Source organism: Bos taurus, chromosome 10 (assembly GCF_002263795.3).
Source record: "Bos taurus isolate L1 Dominette 01449 registration number 42190680 breed Hereford chromosome 10, ARS-UCD2.0, whole genome shotgun sequence".
Taxonomy (NCBI): Eukaryota; Metazoa; Chordata; class Mammalia; order Artiodactyla; family Bovidae; genus Bos; species Bos taurus.
In genome coordinates this window covers 54,880,744-54,904,019 of record NC_037337.1, presented here as the reverse complement: position 1 = coordinate 54,904,019, position 23,276 = coordinate 54,880,744, and the positions used below count along the sequence as shown (strand labels likewise).

Below are 23,276 nucleotides of genomic sequence, written 5' to 3'. Positions count from 1 at the left end.
TCATCCTTTGTCTTAAATCCAACACTGCCTCTGAATGGCATCTATTACGTCTGTTTCTATATTCTGTACTGTGTTACATGGCTAAAGAGGATACATTTCTCTCTAATAATTACTACCTTTCCTTTTATCTGTTCATACTTGGCACTATGATTAGCTGTACTTTGTTTCTCTGGATGTCACTAGTTACTAAGTTTTCTTCCATCTCTCCTCATTTTTAACTCTCCTATTTTGCCTCTCTTTGTACCTAACTGTCGGCAACACTTTACAGCATTATCTTTTAGGATTTTAAATAGCTCAGCTGGAATTCCATCACCTCTACTAGCTTTGTTCATAGTAATGCTTCCTTTGGGACTTTGCCATCTTTACCCTACATCCTAACTGGTACAAAAAACCAACAGAGACTAAGGTGATTATAATTTACCAGTCACACTTCACCACAATCAAGTACACTTTTTTGCACTAGGTTGTTACCAATTCAAGGCTTTTGCCACTTGTCATATGCACACACACTTCTTTCGCTGTACCTGTGAGCAAAATTCCAACACTAGCTCAATGATCTCATCTGTCCTTTCCATTCAAATCGAAATCACATCACTGGTATATCAGAAATAACCAGGGCTTCCCTGGTGGCTCAGTGGTAAAGAATCCTCCTGCCGATGCAGGAGACACAGGTTTGATCTGTGATCTGGGAAGATCCCACATGCTGTGGAGCAACTAAGCCCGTGTACCACAACTACTGAGCCTGTGTTCTAGAGCCCATGAGCTGCAACTACTGAAGCCCACACACCCTGGAGCTCACACTCCACAGAAAGAGATGCCACTGCTATGAGAAGCCTGAACACCGCAACTAGAGAGTAACCTGCACGTTGCAGCTAGAGAGTAGCCCCCACTCACTGCAACTAGAGAAAGCCCATGCAGCAGTGGAGACCCAGCACAGCCAAAACATAAACATATAAATAAATACATTTACCTATAAAAAAGAAATAAAACCGGACTACACATTGTCTAGGCCCATTTAGCCAGTCCCAGCACCATAACACATTGTGTGTGCCAAAGGACTTTCTAACTGTCCAACAACCTGTAATCTTCGGGCACTGATCAAAAAGCAGCTGCTTCTTTGCCCTCACATGAAAGTTCACATTTGCTGGTTTTTCCTGTTCTCATCCCCCTTTATTCCTTTACACTTTCTTACTTGTGATCCAAGCATAAATGACTCCAACTCCCACCCCCATCGTTTCTTAATCCTTAATTTTTCCACACAATGCTTCTTAAAGTATACCCGGCTCTCTCTGGAGGGCAGTGCTATATCCACCACCTTCTCTACGGAGGATTCCCTCCCCATATCACGGGAGGGGCTAGGACCATAGGCATTCTCCAGACTCACTTCTGCCAAGTTCCAAGCTGTAACTCTCCTTTAATAAAAAAAAAAAAAATCATCATCCTTTAGGACTCTGGCATCTTTACTCTATAACCTCTGGTCACTGTCATCTAACTGGCTTTTTAAAATCATTCTTCTCTTATTCACTGAAGTCTTTGATACCTGGCTCCCAGCATCTGTTTCCAACCCAATTCATGCCATAATTCCAGAAGATTCTAAAGTTTAGGTATATGACCCATTTATCCGTTTAGCCCTGAAATACCTGGGACTCCTTAACTCAAGGTGGCAAGAATACAGAAGAAATATACAAAAAAGGTCTTAATGACCCAGGTAACCAGGATGGCATGGTCTGGTCACTCACCTAGATAGAGCCAGACATTCTGGAATAGAAGGTCAAGTGGGCCTTAGGAAGTATTACTACGAACAAAGCTAGTGGAGGTGATGGAAATCCTGCTGAGCTATTTCAAATCCTAAAAGATGACGCTGTTAAAGTGTTGCACTCAATATGCCAGCAAATTTGGAAAGCTCAGCAGTGGCTTCAAGACTGGAAAAGGTCAGTTTTCATTTCAATCCCAAAGAAGGGCAATGCCAAAGAATGTTCAAAATACCATACAGTTGCACTCATTTCATATCCCAGCAAAGTAATGCTCAAAATCCTTCACGCTAGGCTTCAGCAGGACATGAACCAAGAACTTCCAGATGTACAAGTTCCATCACTTCACAGCAAATAGAAGGGGAAAAAAAGGAAAACAGTGACAGACTTTATTTTCTTGGGCTCCAAAATCAGTGGACGATTATTGCATCCATGAAATTAAAAGATGCTTGCTTCTTTTAAGGAAAGGACAAAAGGAAAGAAAGCTCTGACAAACCTAGACAGCATATTAAACAGCAGAGACATCACTTTGCCAACAAAGGTCCATCTAGTCAAAGTTATGGTTTTTCCCGTAGTCATGTACCGATGTGAGAGTTGTGCCATAAAGAAGGCTGATCACCGAAGAATCGATGCTTGTGAATTGTGGTGCTCGAGAAGACTCTTTATAGTTCCTTGGGCTGCAAGGAGATCAAATCAGTCAATGCTAAAGGAGATCAACCCTGAGTATTCACTGGAAGGACTTATGCTGAAGCTGAAGTTCCAACACTTGGGCTACCTGATGTGAAGAGCTAGCTGACTCACTGGAAAAGACCCTGATGCTAGGAAAGACTGAGGGCAAGAGAAGAAGGGGGTGACAGAGGATGAGATGGTTGGATAGCATCACCAGTTCAATGACATGAATTTGAGCAAACTCTGGGAGACAGTGGAAGACAGAGGAGCCTGGCATGCTGCAGTCCATGGGGTTGCAGCCAGATACAACTCACTGGCTAAACAATAACAACCTTAACTCAAATGACCTTTCCTTCACTTTTGCTACCCACTCCAGGACCACCTCCTGGACTTGTCATCACCTGATCTGCACTACTTCACTGATATCAAACTCTGGAATCCCAGTCACTGACTAGAACTTTCTATCCTGCAAACTATCCCTTCATCAATCTTCAACCTTATAGTGTCCTCTAATGTCTTAACTGCTCCATTTTTCCTTAGTCCACTGGGTCACTATGGCATCTATTCCTTTCTAACCCAGCCTAGATTTCTATTTTTAAAAAATAGATTATTTTTTATTTTTTTGGCCATGCTGCACAGCATGTGGGATCTTAGTTCCAGGTCAGGGATCAAACCCGAGCCTCTTGCATTGGAAGCACAGAGTCTTAACCACTGGATTGCTTGGCTAGTCCCCCAGCCTAGATGTCACAGCTAGATATCTAAGCTATTTTTCCAATCTGGTCCTTTGTACTACTAGTCTTCTGTTGTACTTGTCCATCAAAATTCCAATCTTGGTGCAATAATCTACTCTTAAATCTGAAACACTAAACACTATTTAGAAGATAAATCACAGAGCTGTGCTGAATAACATCTCCATGAATTCATGCTCTCTAACCTAGTAGAGATCTCAATAGTGCCCACTAAGCAATTTTTGTTAGAAATTTATCTAGTTTCCCATTTGTCTTCACTTTCTTTCCTTCCACCTCAGAAAATCAGTTCAGTTCAGTTCAGTCACTCAGTCCTGTCCAACTCTTTGTGACCCCACGGACTGCAGCACACCAGGCTTCCCTGTCCATCACCAACTACCAGGGTTTACTCAAACTCATGTCCATTGAGTCAGTGATGCCATCCAACCATCTCATCCTCTGTCATCCCCTTCTCCTCCTGCCTTCAATCTTTCCCAGCATCAGGGTCTTTTCAAATCAGTCAGTTTTTCACATCAGGTGGCCAAACTACTGGAGTTTCAGCTTCAGCATCAGTCCTTCCAATGAATATTCAAGACTCATTTCCTTTAGGATGGACTGGCACAGTCCAAGGGACTCTCAAGAGTCTTCTCAACACCACAGTTCAAAAGCATCAATTCTTCGGCACTCAGCTTTCTTTACAGTCCAACTCTCACATCCATACATGACTACTGGAAAAACCACAGCTTTGACTAGACAGAACTTGGTTGGCAAAGTACTGTCTCTGCTTTTTAATATGCTGTCTAGGTTGGTCATAACTTTTCTTCCAAGCAGTAATGCTATGCTATGCTAAGTCACTTCAGTCGTGTCCAACTCTGTGCGACCCCATAGACAGCAGCCCACCAGGCTCCCCCGTCCCTGGGATTCTCCAGGCCAGAACACTGGAGTGGGTTGCCATTTCCTTCTCCAATGCATGAAAGTGAAAAGTGAAAGTGAAGTCGCTCAGTGGTGTCCGACTCTTAGCGACCCCATGGATTGCAGCCTAACAAGCTCCTCCGTACATGGGATTTTCCAAGCAAGAGTACTGGAGTGGGGTGCCATTGCCTTCTCTGTCCAAGCAGTAAACTGTCTTTTAATTTCATGGCTGCAGTCACCATCTGCAGCGATTTTTGAAGCCCAGAACAATAAAATCTGACACTGTTTCCACTGTTTCTCCATCTATTTGCCATGAAGTGATGGGACCAGATGCCATGATCCTTAGTTTTCTGAATGCTGAGCCTTAAGCCAACTTTTTCACTCTCCTCTTTCAGTTTCATCAAGAGGCTCTTTAGTTTCTTCACTTTCTGCCATAAGGGTGGTGTCATCTGTATATCTGAGGTTATTGATATTTCTCCTAGCAATCTTGATTCCACCTTGTGTTCATCTAGTCCAGCATTTCTCTTCATATAAGTTAAATAAGCAGGGTGACAATATACAGCCTTGATGTACTCCTTTCCCGATCTGGAACCAGTCTGTTGTTCCATGTCCAGTTCTAACTGTTGCTTCTTGACCTGCATACAGATTTCTCAGGACACAGATAAGGTAGTCTGGTATTTCTATCTCTTTCAGAATTTTCCACACAGTCAAAGGCTTTGGCATAGTCAATAAAGCAGAAGTAGATGTTTTTCTGGAACTCTTTTCCTTTTTCAATGATCCAATGGATGTTGGCAATTTGATCTCTGGTTCCTCTGCCTTTTCTAAACTGAGCTGGAACATCTGGAAGTTCATCATTCACATACTGTTGGAACCTCGCTTGGAGAATTTTGAGCATTATTTTGCTAGCATGTGAGATGAGTGCAATAGTGTGGTAGTTTTAGCATTCTTTGGCATTGCCTTTCTTTGGGATTAGAATGAAAACTGACCTTTTTCAGTCCTGTGGCCCTGCTGAGTTTTCCAAATTTGCTGGCATATTGAGTGCAGCACTTTCACAGCATCATCTTTTAGGATTTGAAATAGCTCAACTAAAATTCTATTACCTCCACTAGCTTTGTTCTTAGTAGTGCTTCCTAAGGCCCACTTGACTTCACACTCCAGGATATCTGGCTCTGAGTTAGTGATCACACCATTGTGATTATCTGGATCGTGATGATCTCTTTTGTATAGTTCTTCTGTGTATTCTTGCCACCTCTTCTTAATATCTTCTGCTTCTGTTAGGTCCATACCATTTTTTTCCTTTATTGTGCCCATCTCTGCACGAAAAGTTCCTTTGGTATCTCTCATTTTATTGGAGATCTCTAGTCTTTCCCATTCTATCTCTATCACAACTTAATCTTCCAGTATTTTTTAGACCTCAGTAACCAATCCAGTAGGAGAGCACATTCAGCTACGTGCACTTCAGCACCTCAGGCCTCAAGGAAGAGCAATTCATAGCTGTTGAGGTCCTTTAATGGACCGGAACCTGGTGGTCCGGAGTCGACCGATAAGAAAGTAAAGGAGAGAGAAAGAGGCTGATATTCCTTGGTTTACACAGAAAGCCAATAAAGCCCCTGATGTGGGGCTTGCTCTGTTCACGGAGGCCTCAGGCGCCCTCTCGATGGGGTGAAGGCGCAGAGCACCTTCTCGAGAGGGTCTTAGAAGCCGAGGCAGGAAAAGTGAACTCAGAGAGCCTCTGCACTCCAGGGGATCGAGAGAGAGAGAGAGAGAGAGAGAGAGAGAGAGAGAGAGAGAGAGAGAGAGACGGAGAGAGAGGAAGGGAGAGGGAGGGAGAGAGAGGGAGAGAGGGGGAGAGAGAGGGAGAGAGAGGGAGAGAGAGAGATAAAGACACGGGGACCAGAGCTCTGATGGAGCAAAGGTGTTTTAATCAACATGGTGTGGGCACATATACCGTCTTACAAAGTAGTTATTCTCAGCAAAGATAAATATTAAAATTCTAGACTTACAAAACATAGGCAATCCATATTAAAGAGAGAGATTTGTAAACAATCACTTTTACCGCACGGTTCACAAGAAGGAAGAGGGTACTTATCAACATATAGAAGCACTAATGAAGGAAATGCCTGGATTCCTCAGCCCCTGGGACAGGCTTGCCTCTCCTCTTAATTCCTGAATATTCAGGAATTAATAAGGAACAGAGAATTCCTGACAGATCCAAAACAGCACACAGGAAGCCTCCTGTTAAATGCTTCCTGACACAGAGCCAGACCACTTGGGCTGTCTTTACTAAGGCTAAACAATCAGAACCAAAGGACAACAAGAATTTTATTCATCTGTGAGGGTTATACAACACTACCTGGAACAAAAGCTTTGTAATCATACTGACATGGGATTGAATCCTGGTTTTATTTACAAACCACAACTTTAGCCAAATTTCTCAACCTCTCTAGCCCTCTTTCTGTATTTTAGAAACTTGGGGTAAAGATAATAATATACCACTAGTTATACTGTTAAAGGAATTAAAAGAGTTCGTTTGTGTAAAGCAGCTAGCTTTACAATAAACATTTGTTAAATGAATGCAAAAGCAGTGGTTCCTATCTAACTACAGTAGTAAGGATTTAATGAAATTGTATGGGCAAAGCTCTGGTAACCTATCACAAGCTATGAACGTAATAACTGTGATTATGACAATGACAGCTTAAAGACAAGCAAATGTAATTAAAGAAATATTTAGACTGGATATATCTGAGGGGCAGGGAAGGCAGAAGGCCAGCAAACTGGGTAAAAACCAAGGGGAACTTACATTTGATGTGCAGTGTAAATTTTTTTCAAAAGGTATATCTTTATTATAAAGTGTAAAAATGAACACAACTTTTAACGAAAGGAAAAAGAATAACAAAATCAAGATAATCCATTCACCATCGGCCTTGACTGAGTTTTCCCCACTCTTCTAGAGGACATTTCAACCACTTCTTTTGTCTTATCTGCACATCTTTTTGAATCTTTTCTATTTGTAAAGAGGGCTTACTTCCCTGGTGGCTCAGATGGTAAAGAATCTGCCTGCAATGCAGGAGACCCAGTTCGATCCCTGCGTTGGGAAGATCCCCTGGAGAAGGGAATGATGAACCACTTCAGTATTCTTGCCTGGAGAACTTTTAGAGAAGAACAAGACAAAAAAAATTCTTAAAAGTTTTTATTCCATCGGCTTCTGAGACTACTTCTGTGTACAACTTTATTTTGCCAGATCTTCAAATACTGTGGATCACAGGGTTCTGGTCTTAGGCCACTACTCCCCTTTATACCCTATTTTTAGATACCTCACCTACTCTTATAAATCAACTGCTGCATAAATGCTGATGACCTCCAAATCGATAACACAGGGCTGGACTCTCCTCTGGGTTTCAAACTTGCTGGACACTGTCAGCTTGACCAAAAGACACCTCTAACTCAGCATATTCAAAACTGACCTTTACCTACATTTCCCCCTAATTGGCCCTCTTCTAGTGTTCTCTAATTCAGTTGGTGTCATATAATCAATCCTTTAAACTAGAAACCCAGAAGATGTCCATAACTACTTCTCTACTCCTCAACAGTCACTCAGATGTCCTCCCTATTTTACCTCCTGAATATTTCTCACATGGCCCTCGCCTTCCCCCCTCTACAACAATGTCACTGTTCAAGACCTCCACCTTAGTTACTGGAGCACATTTTCCTCCACCTTACAGAATAAAATTTAAGAATAACACAAGGCCACTGCCTATTTTTCTAGGTTCATGTGTTATTATTCTTAGCTTCAAATTTATGTTTTATCAAAAAGTAAGCTACCCATAGTTCCTGGCCTGTATGTCACACTATTCTTGTCTCTGAGCATTTGCTCACACTGTATCCTCTGCCTAAAATGAACACCTTTCTCTCCCTTCCTCCTGAAACTCCTACCTATCATTAAGAGGAACTCAGGTGCCATACTCTTTAGGAAGCTCTTCCTGAAACTACCTCCCTTCTTTTAAGGTTAAGTGCCCCTCTTGTGTACTCTCATTTTATCATGTGCTTTCTATGTACTGCACTTTCCATACAGTGTTGTAAGTATATGTCTCTCTCCTCTATTTCTGTAGTTCAGAGCCTAGCCTACAGCCTGACAAACCATAAATAATCAACAGATATTTATGTAATGGTTCAAAAGATGGAGAGAAGGGAGAGAAGAAGGAAGAGGAGGAGGAGAAGGGATTACTCTTGGGAGTAAGAGAAACAAACCTGTGAGCCTCAGGCTTCCGAACTTTAGAAAACTGTCTACTCCAGCTCAACTTCACAAATCAATCTCTGGTGGTGTTTTAGATAAGAGAAAAGACCAGGAGAACAGAGAAGAGATGAGAACAGGAAAACACAAAGATAGCCACATCCTAACTCCCCAAAACCTGTGAATACATAAAATGGTGACTTAGAAAGAACCTTGCAGATGTGATTAAGAATCTTAATGTAGGAGATTACCCTGGATTATAAATACAAGGGTGTTTATAAATGAAAGAGGGAGGCAGCCAGAGTCAGAAAAGGAGATGTGACTATGGAAGCAAAGGCTAGAGTGATGCAACTACTGGTTTGGGGCCATAAGCCAAGGAATGTGGGCGGTCTCAAGGTTGGAAAACCCAAGGAAATAGATTCTCTCCTACAGTCTCCAGAAGGATTGCACTTGATACTTGATATTAGTCTAATAAAACCCACTTTAGACTCCTGGCCTTTAGAACTATAAGATAATAGATTAGTATTGTTTTAAGCCAGTAAGTCGGTGGCAGTTTGTTATGGCAGCAACAGGAAAATAATACAAACATACAAAATAAGATATAATAAATAATATCTACAATTGTCTCAAAATATGAACTCAAATTGCCACAGAATGTACCAGAATTCATTATTTTTGATAATTGTCTAAAATTTACAGTCACATATAAATAAATAAAAAGATTGTCTAGACATAAAATGATAATTTATAGACTGATCTGATAATTTTTTTTTATTAGAGGATAATTGCTTTATAGTGTTGTGTTAGTTTCTGCTGTACAACAAAGTGAATCCACTATACGTGTATATATATCTTCTCTCTTGAACCTTCCACCCCACCACTCCATGCCACCCATCTAGGTCATGACAGAGCAACAAGCTAATCTGATAAGCTTTCAAAGACTGATAGAACTAATCAAAGTAATTCTAGTTTTGAAGAACCATGATTTTAAGGGAAGTATTAGCAAGGACTTATGTCAAACACTGGGTAATTTTAAAAGAGACTTTAATAAGCAGTCCAAAGATGTTATATTTTTTCATTTCCATGACATTTAAATATAAAAGCAAATAAAAATAAGAATCTCATTTAATTGTTATAGGATCTGACTTTTTAAACACAGAGGTGCTACCTACATAATTGGCAAACTTACATTATTTCTTCCCAACAATCACATTCACACATATGTCAAGATATCTAGAAAATGTTATAAGTACTAATATCTACATAGATTTATAATAAGTCTCATGGCCAGGGTGCAAACAACTTACTTTCCTTTCTCCTTCAACCATTCTGGGTTCTTTTCCTCTTCTTTTAAATCACAAAGTTCAGGAATATCAGTATTCATTGCTCTTTGTGCCTCTGCTTGTTTATGTAGCCACTGAAATGAGAATGAGTTTAATGAAGGACACAAAGGTATTATTTTATTAACTGTTCCTTTTAGATTTCCCATCTTCCTACATAACATGGAAATACTATTTGTTATGTACTGAATGTTTGTGTGCTCCAAAATTCGTACCGTGAAGCCCTAACCACCTATGTGATGGTATTTGGAACTATGGCCCTTGAGCGATAATTAAGTTTGGATGAAGTCATGAGGATGAGGCCCCCAAGACAGGATTAGTATCTTTATAAGAGAAGAAAGAAACTAAAGGGCATGCTTTTTTCTACACCCCACCCCCATATCCTCTCGGCCTCCAGAACTGTGAGAAATAATTGTCTGTTCTTAGAGCCAGCGAGTCTACGTACTTTATAATAGTATTCTAAGCAGACTGATACAATATTTGATCATGGTGATTTTAAACTTCCAGCTTTTATACATTTTCAAATTTTTTTTTTAATTTCACTAGCTGATTAAAATCAAATATATAACAATTTCTAGTTCAAACTTTGTCCAAATTTCTGGTAGTTCATGTGAATATTATTTTACTTTTCTTGTTTATAATATGTATGTATTTTTATATTATAAAAATATATAGATTATTTTTAAAATAATTATAATTTTATAGTTATAGAAATCCTTTTATAAATAATGAAATACAGAAATATATTGCTAATATTAAGAAAAAAGTTAATATTTATAAATTATCATCATATATTAAGAAACTTCAATTATTTTCACAGCTTTTCAACTGAGAGAGGTATCAGTTCATACCTGATAGTAAAAAAAAAAAATTAATAAAAGCAGTTCTTAGAATTCTTAGTGCTTATACAACTAGATATATGACATTCAAAATCCCAGAGCTCAGGAATTTATAAATGGAAGACATCAATGCCAAATGTCACATTAGAAATACTTGACGTTACTAATTAATTGTAATAATATAGTTATAATAAATTTACAAATCTTTTCTTACCACAACACACATAGTCTCAAAGTTTACAAATCTATTATGGAAAACGATATATTTAACAAAATAAATGCACATGCAACAGATTATCTCCTAGAATAAGCAAAAATGCTGACTATTAAATCAGTGTTTTCTCATCAGCATTCTGAAGCCAAAAAAATATAGATCCTGCAAAATATATTTTTCTCAAAAAGAAATATTAAATTTTTTCATGAAGTAATATCTGTAGTGCAATGAATACTTTAAAAATTCAGATCCAGTAAGTTTCAACATATGAAGTAAAAAATTAAGTACTCTCATGTGTGGTCACTGTAACTAACGGCAAGTGTACCAACCTCCTCCTCTTCTGCTACTTGTGATTCCCGGAGAGCTGTCGGGAATACTCGAGGAGTAAAGCTGATTTTAATACTGCCAACAGAGCGAGGAGCAGGAATACTGTCTTCTTTTAACTTCTCAAAAAATATATTTTCTGAATTTCTCCCTTCAGAAACAATATTAGCAACTAAGTTATTTATCTTTCATTTCCTAGTTAACAATCAAACAGACTTTTATGGCAATTACCCATTAAAGTTACTTTTAAAATTCTATACAAATAATCCAAACATATTTTCTACAGGAAGGAATGTAAAATTCCTCATTGAAATTATGGAAGCTAATTATCTGTTCTTTAATCAATGACTTCAGCTACTTTTCTGGGGTTCTCTTTGTTAAACCACACAGTGTCTAACTTACATTCACTATAGAGGACGGCACTCTTATAACCTATGTCAACTCTACAGGAGGGTACCTAGGCAAAGTCATCACTTTCCATAAGCTCCTATAACAGTTATCTTCTACAGGCTTCCTGGTAATGACAGAAAAGATTTTCAGCTATTAGAGAAAGCTAATAGGAACAGGCAAAGAGTTATGATGAAAAGCTATACATCTATACAAAGGCAGTTAGATACAATAATTGTTCTGTCAATATAAGAGAAGATATTAATCTATATGTTAGAATATAAACTGTATAAGTAAAAGGAAGGAATGGTACTAAAAAATGAAAATATCAAAACTGATCAAAAATGATTTTCTACAAACATGACAGAGAGTTTATATCTTTGATATAAAATGAACACATATAATTAAGATATAAAATTTCCACTTTAAAGAAAAACTGAAAAGGGCCTGAATTAACATTTCAAAGGGAGAAAAGAGGGGATAGGGAAGAAAGAATAAGGACTCAAACTAGAAAGTAACATCAACAAAAATTTAAACAAACAATTTCTATAGATGGTTGTGGTTGGGAATGCTATCATCCAGTATCCTATCAATTCTCCCCTCTCTGTTTAAGAGTAGGTGCAGTTACGTGCCAAACCTGACACAACGCAATGTGAATATAAGCGATGTATACAATTTACAGATCATCATTTCACCGGTAAATCTACCTGCAGTGGACATCTTTCCCCATCCCACTGGCTAAAAAACAATGCCAACTGCATTATCCACCTTGGACCCAGAGATGGAAGCCAAATAATGGTACAATAGATGTTAACCCACCACCCTGGAAGGCCCTGTGGAACAAAGACATCTATCAGGCCTAGACTGATGACTGTTACATAATAAGTATTAGATAACATTCAATTTTGATCTTATTTGATCTATGACTTTGTGTGCTGTGCTTAGTCGCTCAGTTGTGTCAACTCTTTGTGATCCCAGGGACTGCAGCCTGCCAGGCTCCTCTGTCCAAGGGGATTCTCCAGGCAAGAATACTGGAGTGGCAGTTCTATTTCCAATTTTTTAAGGAATGTCCACACTGTTCTCCATAGTTGCTATATTAGTTTGCATTCCCACCAACAGTGTAAGAGGGTTCCCTTTTCTCCACACCCTCTCCAGCATTTATTGCTTGTAGACTTTTGGATCGCAGCCATTCTGACTGGCGTGAAATGGTACCTCATAGTGGTTTTGATTTGCATTTCTCTGATAATGAGTGATGTTGAACATCTTTTCATGCCTTATGACACAGCAATCCCACTGCTGGGCATACACACTGAGGAAACCAGAAGGGAAAGAGACACGTGTACCCCAGTGTTCATCGCAGCACTGTTTATAATAGCCAGGACATGGAAGCAACCTAGATGTCCATCAGCAGATGAATGGATAAGAAAGCTATGGTACATATACACAATGGAGTATTACTCAGCCATTAAAAAGAATACATTTGAATCAGTTCTAATGAGGTGGATGAAACTGGAGCCTATTATACAGAGTGAAGTAAGCCAGAAGGAAAAACACCAATACAGTATAATAACGCATATATATGGAATTTAGAAAGATGGTAACAATAACCCTGTATACGAGACAGCAGAAGAGACAATGATATATAGAACAGTCTTTTGGACTCTGTGGGAGAGGGAGAGGGTGGGATGATTTGGGAGAATGGCATTGAAACATGTATAATATCATATATGAAACGAGTCACCAGTCCAGGTTCGATGCACGATAATGGATGCTTGGGGCTGGTGCACTGGGACGACCCAGAGGGATGGGATGGGGAGGGAGGAGGGAGGAGGGTTCAGGATGGGGAACACATGTATACCTGTGGCAGATTCATTTTGATATATGGCAAAACCAATACAATATTGTGAAGTTAAAAAAAAAAAAAACATTTGATGAAAAAAAAAAGAATACTGTAGTGGATTGCCATGCCCTCCAGGGGATCATCCCAATCGAGGGATCAAACCCAGGTCTCCTGCACTGCAGGCAGATTCTTTACCATCTGAGCCTCCAGGGAGTGGGTAACCTGTTCTTTCTCCAAGGGATTATTCCAACCCATGAATTGGACCAGGGTCTCCTGCATTGCAGGCAGATTCTTTACCAAGTGAGCTACCAGGGATGCCCAATCTATGACTTTGGACCACTTATTTCAGTAATTGGCTTGAACCTACCTAATACAATGTCCAAGAATTTTATACCCAGTATACTACTATTCACTTATGAAGCCAAGAGACATTCCTAGATATTTAAGAACTAAGTAAATACACCATCTAGCCATCTTTTCTGAGTAAATTACTCAAAGAAATGTACCAGAACATGGAAGAACAAAATTAAGATCTCAGGAGTGGAAAACTTGAGGGTAAAAATGAAAAATGATAACCTGCTGTTGTTGTTGAGTCACTAAGTCATGTCCAACTATTTGTGACCCCATGGACTGCAACACACCAGGCCTCCCTGTCCATCACCAACTCCCAGAGTTTACTCAAACCCATGTCCATTGAGTCAGTGATGCCATCCAACCATCTCATCCTCTATTGCCCCCTTCTCTTCTTACCCTCAATCTTTCCCACTTTTCCAATGAGTCGGCTCTTTGCATCAGGTGGCCAAAGTATTGGAACTTCAGCTTCAGCTTCAGTCCTTCCAGTGAATATTCAGGGTTGATCTCCTTTAGGATTGACTGCTTTGATTTCCTTGCTCTCCAAGGGACTCTCAAGAGTCTTCTCCAGCACCAAAACTCAAAAGTATCAATTCTTCACTGCTCAGCTTTCTTTATGGTCCAGCCCTCACATCAGTACATGACTACCAAAAAAATCATAGCTTTGACTATACAGACCTTTGTCAGCAAAGTGATATCTCTGTTTTTTAATACATTGCTTAGATTTGTCACAGCTTTCCTTCCAAGGAGCAAGCATCTTTTAAATTCATGGCTGGAGTCACCATCCACAGTGATTTGGGAGCCCAAGAAAATAAAATCTGTCACTGCTTCTATTTTCCTCCTTCTATTTACTGTGAAGTGATGGGACCAGATGCGATGACCTTAGTTTTTTGAATGCTGAGTTTTAAGCCAGCTTTTTCACTCTTCTTCACCCTCATCAAGAGGCTTTTTAGTTTCTCTTCACTTTCTGCCAGTAGAGTGATATCATCTGCATATCTGAGGTTATGAATATTTCTCCCAGCACTCTTGATTTCAGCTTGTGATTCATCCAACCCAGTATTCTGCATGATGTACTCGGCACAGAAGTTAAACAAGCAGGGTAACAATATACAGCCTTGATATACTCCTTTCCCAACGTGAAACAAATCAGTTGGGATTTGTTCTGGTTCTGGTTCTAATAGTGCTCCTTGATCTGCATACAGTTTTCTCAGGAGGCAGGTAAGGTGGTCTGGTATTCCCATCTCTTTAAGAATTTTCCATAGTTTGTTGTGATCCACACAGTCAAAGGATTTAGTGTAGTCAGTGAAGCAGAAGTAGATGTTTTTCGGGAATTCCCTTGCTCTATGAGCCAATGAATGCTGGCAATTTGATCTCTTGTTCCTCTACCTTTTTGAAATCCAATTTGTACACCTGGAATTTCTCAGTTCACATACTGCTCAAGCCTACCTTGAAGGATTTTGAGTATTACCTTGCTAGGATGTGAAATGAGCACAACTGTATGGTAGTTTGAACGTTCTTTGGCATTGCCATTATTTGGGATCCCTATCAAGCTACCAACAGTATTCTTCACAGAGCTAGAACAAATAATTTCACAATTTGTATGGAAATACAAAAAACCTCGAATAGCCAAAGCGATCTTGAGAAAGAAAAATGGAACTGGAGGAATCAACCTACCTGACTTCAGGCTCTACTACAAAGCCACAGTTATCAAGACAGTATGGTACTGGCACAAAGACAGAAATATAGATCAATGGAACAAAATAGAAAGCCCAGAGATAAATCCACGCACATATGGACACCTTATCTTTGACAAAGGAGGCAAGAATATACCATGGATTAAAGACAATCTCTTTAACAAGTGGTGCTGGGAAATCTGGTCAACCACTTGTAAAAGAATGAAACTAGAACACTTTCTAACACCATACACAAAAATAAACTCAAAATGGATTAAAGATCTAAACGTAAGACCAGAAACTATAAAACTCCTAGAGGAGAACATAGGCAAAACACTCTCTGACATACATCACAGCAGGATCCTCTATGACCCACCTCCCAGAATATTGGAAATAAAAGCAAAAATAAACAAATGGGACCTAATTAACCTTAAAAGCTTCTGCACATCAAAGGAAACTATTAGCAAGGTGAAAAGACAGCCTTCAGAATGGGAGAAAATAATAGCAAATGAAGCAACTGACAAACAACTAATCTCAAAACTATACAAGCAACTCCTACAGCTCAACTCCAGAAAAATAAATGACCCAATCAAAAAATGGGCCAAAGAACTAAATAGACATTTCTCCAAAGAAGACATACAGACAGCTAACAAACACATGAAAAGATGCTCAACATCACTCATTATCAGAGAAATGCAAATCAAAACCACTATGAGGTACCATTTCACACCAGTCAGAATGGCTGCGATCCAAAAGTCTACAAATAATAAATGCTGGAGAGGGTGTGGAGAAAAGGGAACCCTCTTACACTGTTGGTGGGAATGCAAATTAGTACAGCCACTATGGAGAACAGTGTGGAGATTCCTTAAAAAACTGGAAATAGAACTGCCTTATGATCCAGCAATCCCACTGCTGGGCATACACACTGAGGAAACCAGAAGGGAAAGAGACACGTGTACCCCAATGTTCATCGCAGCACTGTTTATAATAGCCAGGACATGGAAGCAACCTAGATGTCCATCCGCAGATGAATGGATAAGAAAGCTGTGGTACATATACACAATGGAGTATTACTCAGCCATTAAAAAGAATACATTTGAATCAGTTCTAATGAGGTGGATGAAACTGGAGCCTATTATACAGAGTGAAGTAAGCCAGAAGGAAAAACATCAATACAGTATACTAACGCACATATATGGAATTTAGAAAGATGGTAACAATAACCCGGTGTAAAAAAAAAAAAAAGAAATAGAAACTGACCTTTTCCAGTCCTGTGGTCACTGCTGAGTTTTCCAAACTTGCTGCTATATTGGGTGCAGCACTTTCACAGCATCATATTTTAGAATCTGAAATAGCTCAGCTGTAATTCCATTACCTCCCCTAGCTTTGTTGGTAGTAATGCTTCTTAAGGCCCCCTTGACTTCATACTCCAGGATGTCTGGCTCTAGGTGAGTAATCACACCATCATGATTATCTGGGTCATGGGTCATGAAGATTTTCTTTGTATAGTTCTTCTATGTATTCTTGCCACCTCTTCTTAATATCTTCTGCTTCTGTTAGGTCCATACCATTTCTGTCCTTTATTGTGCCCATCTTTGCATGGAATGTTCGTTATCTCTAATTTTTTTGAAGAGATCTCTACTCTTTCCTATTGTTTTCCTCTATTTCTTTGCACTGATCACTGAGGAAGGCTTTCTTATCTCTCCTTGCTATTCTTTGAAACTCTGCATTCAATTAGGTGTGTCTTTCCCTTTCTCCTTTGCCTTTCACTTCTCTTCTTTTCTCAGCTATTTATAAGGCCTCCTCAGACAACCACTTTGCGTTCTTGCATTTATTTTTCTTGGGGATGGTTCTGGTCACTGCCTCCCACACAGTGTTATGAACCTCCATCTATAATTCTTCAGGCATTCTGTCTACCAGATATAATCCCTTGCATCTATTTGTCACCTCCACTGTATAATCATAAGGGATTTGATTTAGGCCATACCTGAATGGCCTCGCAGTTTTCTCTACTTTCTTCAATTAAAGCCTGAATTTTACAATCAGGAGGAGCTCATGATTGGAGCCAGTCAGCTCCAGGTCTTGTTTTTGCTGAGTGTAGAGAGCTTCTCCATCTTCAGCTGCAGAGTATAAAATCAAACTGATTCCAGTATTGACCATCTAGGGATGTCCATGTATAGAGTCATTTCTTGTGTTGTTGAAAGAGGGTGTTTGCTATGACCAGTGTGTTTTCTTGACAAAACTGTTAGCCTTTGCCTTGCTTCATTTTGTATTCCAAGGCCACACTTGCCTACTACTCCATGAATTTCTAGACTTCCTACTTTTGCATTCCAATCCCTAATGATGAAAAGGACATCTTTTTACGGTGTTAGTTCTAGAAGGTCTTTGTAAAACTATTCAACTTCAGCTTCTTCAGCATTAGTGGCTCTGGCATAGACTTGGATTACTGTGATGTTGAATGGTTTGCCATGGAAACAAACCAAAATCATTTCTGTTGTTTTTGAGATTGCACCCCAGTACTGCATATTAGATTTTTTTGTTGACCGTGAGGGCTACTCCATTTCTTCTAAGGGATACTTGCCCACAGTAGTAGGTATAATGGTCATCTGAATTAAATTTCCCCATCCTCATCCATTTGAGTTCACTGATTCCTAAGATGTCAATGTTCACTCCTGCCACCTTCTGCTTGACCAGTTTCAATTTACCTTGATTCATGGGCCTAACATTCCAGGTTTCTATGTAATACTGTTCTTTACAGCACCAGACTATACTTTTAATACCAGATACATCCACAACTAAGCATCATTTCTGCTTTGGTCCAGCCTTTTTATACATTTGTAAATTTTAAAACAATTCTCCCTAATAATTGGAGACCAAAAAAATTATGATGGCTTGCAAAATATTTGTAACCACATGACAATGAAAAAACAAGATGTCAAGACTTGATGAATGTATTACACTTCATATGCATGAATTAAAAGATTCAAAAATTAATGCAAACAAATTATATAAAAAAACAGAGAAAACTCAAAGAAACTAGGAGTAGCGAAATAAAAATACACACAGGAATTAATGGAATAGAAAACAAATAAACAATAAAAGAATCAATAACATCCAAAACTGCTTTTTGGAACAGACTAATGAAATTTGCAAAATGCTGCAATAATTGATTAATGAAAAATAAAATAGTATTAGGAACAAATATGACACAACTGAGCAACTTCCCTTTCACTTTTCACTTTCACGCACTGGAGAAGGAAATGGCAACCCACTCCAATGTTCTTGCCTGGAGAAACCCAGGGACGGGGGAGCCTGGTGGGCTGCCGTCTATGGGGTCGCACAGAGTCGGACATGACTCAAGTTACTTAGCAGCAGCAGCAGCAGGAACAAATATATATTTTTTCAGATTCTTTTACATTATAGGTTACTACAAGACACTGAATACAGTTCCCTGTGCTATACAGCAGGTCCCTGTTTTTCTATTTTACAAATGCTGCTGATAAATTGCTTCAGTTGTGTCTGGCTTTTTGCAAACCCATAGAACATAGCCTGCCAGGCTTCTCTGTCCACGGGATTCTCCAGGCAAGAATACTGGAGTGTGTAATTTTACATATAGTAGTATGTATCTGTTAATCCCAATCTCCTCCTTTCTTTCTCCCTCCACAACCCCTCACTAAAAAATTTTTAAATTATTTCTTACATGTAGAATCGACAACAAAAAATGGAACTCATAGTTACAGAGAGCAGACCAGTGGCTGTCAGAGACGGGGGTTGGGATGTGGACAAAATGGGTGATGGTGATCAAAAAGTACAAACTTCTAGCCATAAAATAAACAAGTCCTAGGGATGAAATGTATAGCCTAATGACTATAGTTAATACACTGTACTTTATATTAGTAAATCTTAGAAGTTCTCATAAGAAAAAATACTGTAAATATGTATGGTGCTGGACAGATTTACTAGATTTACTGTGGTGATCATTTCACAATATATACATATATCCAAACATTATATTGTACACTTAAAACATAATAAGTCAGTTATATCCAAATTTAAAAACAGATTTAAAAAAAATTATTTCCTTTCCTGTTTCTCCCTTCTCTCTTCCTAATACTTCTATTATTTGAATGTTGGGACAATGTGGCTGTATACTCTAGTTGTTTCATCTGTTCTATTTTATTTAATTACATTAATTTATCTGTTTATTTATTGTTATTTGGCTGCATCAGGTCTTAGTTGTGGCACCCAGGACCTTCATTGTGTTATGTGGGAGATTTCATTCTGGAGCATGGACTCTGCGGTTGCAGAATGCAGGCCCCAGAGCAGGTGGGCTCCAGCAGTTGCAGCGTGCAGGTTACCCAGTGGTGGTACATAGGCTCCAGCGCATGTGGGCTCAGTAGCTGCAATGCCCAGGCTTAGCTGCTCTGCAGCATGGGGGAATCTTAGTTCCCCAACCAGGGATTGAACCCGTGTCCCCCGCATTGCAAGACAGATTCTTTACCAAGGGACCATGAGAGAAGTTCCATCTTTTCTATTCTAAAATCTCTTCATCATTTTTTTCTATTTTCTGGGGAAAATTTACTATATTCCAACTATCTGATCGAACGTTTTATACATTTTAAATTTCCAAACTGTTTTTATGGAAAATTCTTTGTTACAGCCTCTGTTTTTGTTCAAGGTTAAAATATGTTTTCATCTCTCTGAGGACGTTAATTATGGTTCTTTTTAAGTTTTCTTCCATTCCTACTTGTTTCATACCTGGTCGTTCCAAGTTATATTTTTCTGTTCGGTTTTGGCTATCTGTTCATATTAAAAATGCTAAGTATAAATATTCTGACTGGAAGTTGTGTACATGAATCTGAAGATTGTTGATGAATAAGCTTCAGCATGGTGAATTAGCTGGGCCATTAAAAACGACAAGATTTTTGCAAGGTTTTGGCTTCCCTGTAGAGGAATTGTTCAATCTGCATCCCAGGTACACTGGGCTCATGTATGCATATGGCAAAGAGTATAGGACTTGAAGGGATCTCTTGAATCAGTATTTAGATTTTCATAATGCAGACTTTCCTCAATCTCTGTATTTTCAGAGCAGAATCTCATTGAGTCCTCAACTGTACAGAAAGTAAACCTCCAGCTGTCTGCTCTGGTAGAGGAGGAGAACTGGTAAGCAAAGTCTTACACACTTTCAACCAACCTTATTTTCTCCAGACTTATGCTTTCTCCTACCTTTAGAAATACCTAGTTCTATGAAGTTGAGAATGGAAAAATCCACGTGCTCTGAAGTCTCATCTTTCCCTCTACAATGCTTTTAGTAGCTTAGCAAATAAGATAGCTCAACACCAGAAAATTAGTTCAACACAACAGGCTGATACCGGTAACTGACTTCAAGAGTTTATCCCTTTTAAACAAAGCTCTTCCTAACAAGACAAGGAAGTTTCCAAAGTTGTGTAACTAATTAACGCTCATTGATTTCACTTTCCCTTATAAAAACAGACATAAAAGCAAGGACCCTCAAATGAAACCACTTGGGGGATGGCCTCATTATGCCTGGCCCTAAGCACTACTGTGGAATAATAAGAATTTGAGGAAATCATATACACTTTGATGCTTTCATGCTTAAAAATAATAAACATTTTTTCCAATTTTATTGAGAAATAATTCATGTACAACAACTGAACTTAAAGCATATTAAATGAGTTCTGATAAATGTACATACTCATGAAATCACAATCAAGACAGAAAATTTCTATCATCTCTAAGAGCCCCCTATAGCTCTGTGCAGTTCATTCCTTCCTTTTGCTCCTGGTCTCAGGCAACCACCAATGTGCCCTCTTGTCTTAATGCAGCAGTTAGGACCTCCAGTATAATGCTGAATGAAGCAGTAAAAACAGAAATGTTTGCCTTACTCTTCAACCTCAGGGGCAAAATATCCATTATTTCATCAGTAAATAGGATGTTTGCTATAGGTTTTTGTGTAGAAGGCCCTTACCAGATCAAGAAAGTTTCTAGTCCTAATTTTTTAAGCAATTTTTATTATAAATGGGTGTTGGATTTTGTCAAACGCCTTTTTGTAATATTGAAATAATCACATTTTTCCTTTAATTAACTATACTGAATGATTTTCAAAGGCTAAATCAACCTTGCCTTCCATTAGCCATTTCCAGTAGTCAAAATTCTCTAGGATACATGAATAACAAACACAATTAAAGTGGTTTAATCATACATGGGTTTGTTTTTCTCACTTAACAAGTTTGAAGAAAGATACTCCAGCATGATTTATAAGCTCTCCAATGTTATTAATGTCCCAAGCTCCTTCTTCCCTGTTCCATCACTCTTAATGTATGACTTACCACTTAATGATCTCAAGACGATAGCTAATTCATTTCCTGGCATAGATCCTCATCTTAGGTAGAAAAAGGAAAGAGGAAGCAAGCAAAAAGGAACTAGGGACACTCATCTTGGAAAAGTAATACTTTTCTATAAATCATTAGCACATTTCTATTTCAAGAGTCAGAGCTGTGTCACTTGGCTACATGTCATACATATGTATGACAAGTGACATACATGTGTCAAGGTACATACATGTGTGTGTGACATACATATACACCCAAGCGACATGCATATACAAGTGACATACACGTGTCACTTGGCTACAAGAGAGTCTGAGGGAGCTGAAGGTGAATTTTGTTTTCCTTTTTTCTTTTTTTTACTAATTTAAAATTACTTTGAAAATGAATAACTGTTTGATCCTTATTTTTTTTCCACTTTATAATAAAAAATTTCAAATATGTACAAAAGTAGACAGGAAAGAATAATTACCATCATGCATTCATAACATGACTTCAATTATCAACTCATGGCCAACACCACTCATCATTACCTCTATCCACTTTCACATACCACACTATTTTGAAGCAAACCTCAGACACTGTATTTTTTAATCAATAAATATTTCAGTAGTCACCTCTACAAGATGAGGACTTTATAAATCTAACTATAATATCATTATCACATGTAAAGAAAAAAATGTAATTATTAATTTCTTCAAATATCCAACCAATAGTCAAATTTCCCAGAGTTAACTTTTTTTTAGCTGGACACATTTCTTCTGTTCCCTACCCCCAAGTCATGATTCTATCAGTGAAAAGAAGAGTGCACAGTGAGTAGGCAAGCTGCAGTACCTGCCACGCCACCTGTATTCTATATATACTACAAAAGTAGCTTGTCCAAAGAGTGTTTCTGGGGAAAATAATACAATATGCTTCCTATAGTTAAAAATGCTATCAAATGAGCATTTTTAGTTAACAGTGACATTGAAACAGTAGTAGTATTAGACTTTTTAGGAGCGGCCAAGTTTCCTGCTTCAAGAGGTCTAACTTTATTGACCAATGAGATATTTGTGAATTTTTTTAAAGCAGTTATGTACAAATCCCAGCTAACTGAAGATATCTGTATCTATAACAGTATATGTTCCTTGAAGGTACTGGCCACATGTTTAGTCATAAATGTATATTCCATAACTTCCAGCACAGAGGAGACATGCAGTAAATAAATATCTGTTAAATGTATGAAAAAGATGGAAGAAAGTAACCACATTTGTCAGGCATCTGTAATGACACAACTTAAATAAGGGGGGGGGGGGAGACTTCTAGAGTAAAAAAAAGGGTGACATGTATTTTTTCCCTCTACCATGTTTAATTTCCCTTATATCCATGGATGAATTTTTTCTAAGCATCTTCAGGATACCTCACACCTATAAAAGTATGTTTGTGTTCCAACAGTATTTAAAAACAATCAATTTGTCTAGCAGTATTTGAAATTTGGAAGGAGATGTTTCCAAATTCTCTAGCTGTATCAATATTTTGCTGAAATGGCATTAAAGGAGATAGCATAGTAGTTAACTGGCATGTCAATATTAAACCATGAAAAATATACAAATTTAATAATGGCTATTGCTTAATAGTCACTATAAATGACTTTTTAACATGCTAGATCTCACTGTTATAGTAGTAAAGACCTA

The 23,276-nt window shown here is 38.5% G+C and overlaps 1 protein-coding gene across 4 annotated transcripts in view; it reads right to left on the bottom strand.

Moving 5' to 3' along the window:
- The window catches only part of DNAAF4 (dynein axonemal assembly factor 4), a 71,927-nt gene that overhangs the window by 14,397 nt on the left and 34,254 nt on the right, over positions 1-23,276 (bottom strand). For all 4 annotated transcript variants that reach the window (XR_009496039.1, XM_059890438.1, XM_005211767.5 and 1 more), the window contains exons 5-6: positions 11,011-11,156; positions 9,596-9,705 (exon numbers count right to left, since the gene is read on the bottom strand). Coding sequence is in view for 3 of the 4 variants with exons in the window: in XM_059890438.1 (XP_059746421.1) it covers positions 9,596-9,705; positions 11,011-11,156 (256 nt within the window). In the remaining variant the exon portion in view is untranslated. The remainder of the gene's footprint in view (positions 1-9,595; positions 9,706-11,010; positions 11,157-23,276) is intronic.